This window comes from Polyodon spathula, chromosome 12, assembly GCF_017654505.1.
Source record: "Polyodon spathula isolate WHYD16114869_AA chromosome 12, ASM1765450v1, whole genome shotgun sequence".
Taxonomy (NCBI): Eukaryota; Metazoa; Chordata; class Actinopteri; order Acipenseriformes; family Polyodontidae; genus Polyodon; species Polyodon spathula.
The window spans coordinates 4,666,396-4,673,324 of NC_054545.1; the positions used below are offsets into that span (position 1 = coordinate 4,666,396).

Here is a 6,929-nt window from a genome sequence, read left to right on the forward strand (position 1 = left end):
CAAAAACAAGAAAGCAAGCTTAACTCGTGTAATTCTGAAATGTTTGATTTCTATAATCCTTAGCCCCCGGAGCTCCTCTTCAACGCTTCTCAATAAAAAAATAAATAAATAAAAAATACAATAGTGTATCACAGAGTATATAAAAAAAAAAAAGTTTTTTGCTCCTTTTTTTGTATCCTTTTACATTACTAAATGTCAATATGCATTTAAAATAATATTGTGCATGTAGAACACAGCAGGACGTTAACCAATTAGACTATGGTGATATACTCTGTGATACACTATTGTGTTTTTTTTTTCTTTTTTTTAGTGAACGAATGCACATTACTATCAATATTCTCTGTACAGTAGAACAAGTTTTGATTTAAAGTTGTAAATCCTGCAAACGAGTTATGCGGGTAAATTTCATTTTAGTATTCCGTTGGTATATGAAAGTATTTTCGATCAATATGTATCATGTGGTCTGCTTTTAGCCCTTGTCCAATTGAATGAATGGACTCTAAATAACAACCAATAGGATTGGAGCTCTGCTCATGTATAAAAACACCAAGATACTCTTCATTCTGGACACCAGATTAAAGCTTGGTGTGAGCACTCCAGGAGTGGAATACAAGACACGTCCAGCTCTATTTAAATTGCAAACACACCAGGTAAGATAGTTATTGGTCTTATTTAATGGATGTTTTACTCATTAGACTACAGCAGCAGGATTGTAAATTGCTGTCGGTGAATTAAAGCGTTCTGGTTGTGATTTCTTTGTCTTATTTAAAATATAACAATGCAACAATTCATGCAAAATAAAGTGCTAAACTGCGCGTTTAAAAAGTAGGTAATACATACACTATTGTTCAAATATGTAGAATACAAGAAATGTGAGCTTTTTAAAAAAACTACATTTTGTGTGTGTGTGTGTGTGTGTGTGTGTGTGTGTGTGTGTGTGTGTGTGTGTGTGTGTGTGTGTGTGTGTGTGTGTTTTTTAGGAATGATTTTAATATAGATGACGGTAAAAGTGCATTTTTTACCTGACCCAGTTGCAGACCGAATCCATAGAGATCACTAGTGCATATTCCAGCAGAACGAATTGTGAATTGTACTGAACCAATTGGAATTATCTGGGCGTCGCTGGTTGACCATTAAAACATGCTATCAGTTTAAGAACTGATTATGTTCTTGCATTGAGACGGGCATTTTTTTAAAATAATGGGTTGGAATGCTTGCTTCGATAAATGGTTTGGCAACAATTACAATAACTAAATTTTGGTTAAATTCAGGGCTTTTCTTTATATAGCTAAGTTATTTAATACGGGTCTTACTTAAAGGACATGAACAAGCGATTGCTTGCTAAAAACAAATTTAAACAAATTTAGTTTCAAATAAAATGACTAGCCTTTTAATCGGGAGCATAGCTTTATTTTCATTGGCGTAAAAACGCTGGCCCCTGTAGATATTTGACTTTTGTATGACGTATTTTTCGTTAAATTAAATGCACGCGTTTGTAAAGGACATTCAAGAACCGACCTCTGGCACTTCAGATAAATGCTGACGAATTGCTTGCATACGGAAACACTGCACCAATCCTGCTTTTAACCCTTGTGTGTCCTTACTCCAATCCTAAATTTTAGTCGCGCACTAAATCACTGAACCATTCCAAACGGAAACGATGTTAAAGGATGTGGTGTGAGCGAATTCAATGTTACTTTACCAACACGTTCCCCATCAGTTTGCAGTAGTCTTGTTTCTTTTTGAAGTGGTAATCGTTTATTCTGTTTATAAATTGATATTCTGTAAATTTGTAACGAATACAAAGCTAAGTGCGTCTCAAGGAATTGATAGTTTTGCCAAGAGCTTTTTTCCGTTCACGAAGATGAATTCCCCTGATAACTATTCTTTGATTATCCTTAGAAGTGCTTAAATTCTAGAATCCAGTGCGCGTTTTGAGAATCACTGTCTAGTTGACCCATGGGATCAGATCCTCAATCTGTGCGCAACATCGCGGTTTAAACCTGGACTTGAAGTAAAAAGGGCTCTCCACTGTTAATTTGCAAGAAGGAACTCTTGAAAAACATTCATAAATGCTTGTCTAAATGTAACGCATTTCTACAGAATGAATCTGAATAGACGCCAGTTTGTGTGGAAGATGCAACCCTTACTATGCATTTTTAAAAAGAGTAAATGCTGCTATTCGCCTCTCCTTGGAAGGTAATTACAGTGAAGAGCTTGGGGAGGGAAATAAGAGGCCTGTTTTGCATCATTAGATTTTTTTTGTTCTGGTAGATTTCAAGGATTGAAGTACTTTTGATTCAATGTGCTGCGTTACGATTGTTTAGAAAATGCAACCATTGGTCGTTTACTGTTGACACTGAATTGTTCTGGAATTATCTGGTTTTCAGTTTTGGTTCTCGGATATACCTACTGTGAAATGTTTGTTTTTGTTTGTTTGTTTTTTATTATTTTTTGCGTTCAGGTGGCAATCATGCCTTTCGGAAACACGCATAACCAACTGAAGATGAAGTACTCCGCGGCGCAGGAGTACCCAGACTTGAGCAAGCACAATAATCATATGGCGAAGGTGCTGACTGAGGAACTGTACGCACAGCTGCGGGATAAGACGACTCCCAGTGGATTTACACTGGATGATGTCATTCAAACTGGGGTTGACAACCCAGGTAAAGCACGGAAGCAACTTTCATCGAAAAGGGCCATCTGTTATCCCTTATATAAGTGCTTCTTTTGCAAATAGTTTACCAAAGACATCCCCTGCAGCAGTAAAGCGTGTCGCTTTGGGGTTTATTTTCACAATGACCAGGAAAACTATCGAGGGCAAACGTTTCCCCCGACCTCTTTCCAAGGAAACCAGTAGTCTTTGACCTAAATATTTGCACAGTTCAAAAAATGTGCTCTTTGAGAGAGAACGGTCGCGGTGCAATTGACTCATTTCACAAACCAGTTTAGCTTTTTTTTTTTAAATGCAGGGTGGTAACCCGTGGAGCACTTCATTAAGGGATGGCAGACGGTTGCTTGTTTTCCTCTATGTAGAATTTTATTTGTCTAGCAATACAAATATGGCTGCACTAAGAGGCTGTCTGCCGAGGAGGAATATCCTCACTAAAAGCTAACAAGATCCTGGTCCTAACAAGGGATCTGTACAAGAAACTGAGAGCGGTCAACCCCACATGGATTCACTCCAGACTCTGTCATACAGACTGGGGTTGATAATCCTGGTAACCAGTGTTTTTGTTTAGCTGTCTTCTACCTTTTTTAATTTCATAAATGCTTGCATGTTAAGCTTGTAGAAATTGTTGTAAAAACCGCTTTTCTTGTAAGGACTCGATTGTTAATCCCATCTCCAAATCCCCTTGAGCACCATAATAAACTCTCCTCGATTTGCCTTTTCTATTCCAGGCCACCCATTCATTATGACAGTAGGTTGTGTAGCAGGTGATGAAGAAACCTATGAGGTTTTCAAGGATCTTCTGGACCCTGTTATTGAGGACCGACATGGGGGGTACAAGCCTAGTGATACACACAAGACGGACTTGAACCCAGACCACCTGAAGGTGCTTTTTCTTTAAATGATGTCGCTTCTAAATGCATCTCATTTCACTTGATTCTATACGTTCTTTGGTACAAACTCCCTTGTAACAAAAGGGTTACAATGTACGACTTGCTACAAAAAACCCAAAACGTCTGCTTTGTGCAACATCTAATCCATACCTTGTAATGTGCGCGTCATGGAATTGATGGCAACTTCCCTTGGTGAAACTATCAGTGTTCACACATAGCTGGATTCATAGCTAGAAACTGAACAGAATGTGTGATCGTCTTTGCAGGGCGGTGATGACCTGGATCCAGACTATGTGCTCAGTTCCCGTGTCCGGACTGGGAGAAGCATCCGTGGATTCTGCCTGCCCCCTCACTGCAGCCGCGGGGAGAGACGGGCCGTTGAGGACCTGGCAGTGGAAGGTAAATATCTGGCTGTGAAAATAGAGGCAGAAGAGAACTATGACACCCAAGAAATCCTTGCACACATTGAGCTATATAATTTCATCTTTAAAATGCTCCCTCTGGTGGAATAAAATGGCATTGCAGTATTAGCACTGCATTTACATTGCCTCACGATGCCAGTGTCGCTGATGGCCATTTAATCATTCTGATGCAGCCATACTTCCCTGCTAACGTGTTTGGACAGAATTGGTCAATTATCTGTTTGTGCTTTTCTAGGTTTAGGTTCCCTGGATGGTGATCTGAAGGGTAAATACTACGCTTTGAAAAACATGACCGATGAGGAACAACAACAGCTGATTGATGACCATTTCCTGTTTGACAAGCCTGTCTCTCCTCTCCTGTTGGCATCTGGAATGGCTCGTGACTGGCCTGATGCCAGGGGGATCTGGTAAGACTCCAGATTCTGATCTTAGGAACAATATATATTGAGGAGTGTTTCTAAACAAAGCCATCTTTAGTATGATGGCAGAGAACTGCTGTTGAATTACTATTCTTGGCTCTGACGTTGTTTTAACTAATTCATCAATCCAATAGCCTTTACTACCTAATATAGAAAACAAAGGATTCAAATTACCAAGGGTGAACAGTGGTGAGTGCATACAAGGTGCAGAATATGTACTTTCAAAACTCTTTGCAATAGATGGGTATGTTTGTCAAGATGCTTGCTTGGCCTCCAGGTTGTCCCAACTCTTAAATCCTGTACATATGTCCCAATGCTCTCCTATGCTTGCATAAAGTGCTTGTGTATTGAAATGGATGTAAAACCCAGGGTTTGCATTTCTTTATTCCAAGGCACAATGACAACAAGACCTTCCTGGTTTGGGTTAATGAGGAAGATCACCTCCGCGTTATCTCCATGCAGAAAGGAGGAAACATGAAGGAAGTCTTCAACAGATTCTGCACTGGTCTAACCAAGGTAACATGTAACTGGCAGTCTTCTGCAAGTGGATGTGAGGGTTCTTCCAGGGAAACTATGTTGAATAATGCAATGCCTTATGGTTGGAGAATAAGAATTGGTCTGCATTTTCCCACAAGCTATTTAATTAGGGAGCTGTGCAATTGTGGGTCACCAATGGCTTTACTGGAATTTTACATGTTCTCTTTCCAGGCCTGCTATTTGTAGAGTCTTAGATTTCAGGTATGTGTTTCAGATCGAATCACTCTTCAAGGAGAAGGGTCATGAGTTCATGTGGAATGAGCACTTGGGATATGTTCTGACCTGCCCATCCAACCTGGGGACTGGTCTCCGTGCCGGTGTCCATGTCAAGCTGCCCTGTCTCAGCAAGCACGAGAAGTTTGGAGAGATCCTTAAGAAACTCAGACTGCAGAAACGTGGAACAGGTTAGTGCTATAGCATGCTCTTCCATTCCTGTTGGAGGTGGGAGAGTCATTAGAAAAGTTGATTTTCACAATGTAAAATGCAACGCAAATCTTTGTATTCCACACCAGAGCAATGAGTACTCCTTATTTGTGCCTGGTTCTGATCCTCCCTGTTCTCTCCAGGTGGTGTGGACACTGCAGCTGTGGGGGGTGTCTTTGATATCTCCAACGCTGACCGCCTGGGATTCTCAGAGGTGGAATTGGTCCAGATGGTGGTTGATGGGGTGAAGCTGCTTGTTGAAATGGAGAAGCGCCTGGAAAAGGGCCAGTCCATCGATGAACTCATGCCAGCTCAAAAGTAAAACTGCAAACAGTCCTACCCTACTATCAAATCTCAATTCAGGATCACACTCCAAGCAACCTTAGTGGCACTATATATTTGTAGACAAGTCTTCCATCAATGTGATTGAAGATTTTTGTATTTGATGGTTTTGCAATATTCTTGCTGAAGATTTGAAATGCTGAGAATAAACATCTCTTGTCCCATGTAATGTGTTTCTCTTTCTTGTACTAAAGTAGATCCAATTCACAGGGGTGACAGAATCTGATGCATGCATGCATGTTCTGTACATGAGGCAATCAGATACTGGAATCTGTCTCATTAAATTAATTGCTAGAGATGCATGGATTTGGCAGGGAGCACCACATAGAAGGCTTATTTTACATGGTTCTTGCTGTGTACAAATAAGGATGGTGAAGACTCCATCTACCAAGGTTTGCATCATAACGTTAACTTAAGCAAAACACATTACGACTTAAATTGGTCTGGCTTTTATTTTGTCTGCTGTATCTGACCTGTTTTAATAAAGCACCTCTACTGTAGCAAAGCCAATGCCTCTTGGGGCTGGGATGGAAGCTATGCTGCACCAAGGCTGGCATTTTTAACCTGGGCTGGAGAGGTCACCAGAGATTGGGTTCAAATTAATTCTAGCAGTTCTGTGAAGTGGTACAATCTTTGACCCCCCCCCCCCCCCCCCCCCAAAAAAAAAAAAAATGGGGTGGGGGGGAACAATCTCCTTGCCTGTAAAATATATGTATTGAGCATCAAAAGAAACTTATCACTTATATTTGAGCGTTGAAAGAAACTTGCGTTTAGATAAAATTCACTAAATGTGACTGAAATGACAAACTCTGTTTTAGTGCAGCTGCAGTGACTTTTTATTGTGCTGATTAACACGTTACTGTCTGAAGTTATGGGGGGATGGGGGATACTGTGAAAGTCACAGGCTAGTAGTGTGTGTGGCCACCGTTGGAAGCAGTCCATCTGTCTTGTGGAATCCTGTCTCATTCCTCTTGTACTGCCTGGATAAGCATCTGCCTGTTCAGTGGTCTCCCAGTTGGTGGCCTGTCATTGACAGTGTGTCTGGCTATACCATCTCACCAGGTTTGAAATTGCTGTCTGTGAGCACCCAAGACTGCGAGCCACAGTACGCTGCCCTAGTCCAGCCTCCACCATGCTGATTGCACGAAGGCGCTGCTCTCTTGACAGACATGGCATATTCTTTATTGCTTTTATTCAAGCTTGCAATTCAACAGCTGAAATC

The 6,929-nt window shown here is 40.8% G+C and overlaps 1 protein-coding gene across 1 annotated transcript; it reads left to right on the forward strand.

Annotated features, from left to right (window-relative positions):
* The first annotated feature begins 562 nt into the window (after positions 1 to 562).
* LOC121325016 (creatine kinase B-type) lies at positions 563 to 5,876 on the forward strand. Its single transcript, XM_041267304.1, has 8 exons — positions 563 to 650; positions 2,465 to 2,666; positions 3,403 to 3,557; positions 3,831 to 3,963; positions 4,222 to 4,393; positions 4,798 to 4,921; positions 5,157 to 5,346; positions 5,509 to 5,876. Exons 2-8 carry the CDS (start codon positions 2,474 to 2,476, stop codon positions 5,685 to 5,687), a joined length of 1,146 nt encoding a protein of 381 aa, XP_041123238.1. The 5' UTR covers positions 563 to 650; positions 2,465 to 2,473; the 3' UTR covers positions 5,688 to 5,876.
* The last annotated feature ends 1,053 nt before the right edge of the window (positions 5,877 to 6,929 follow it).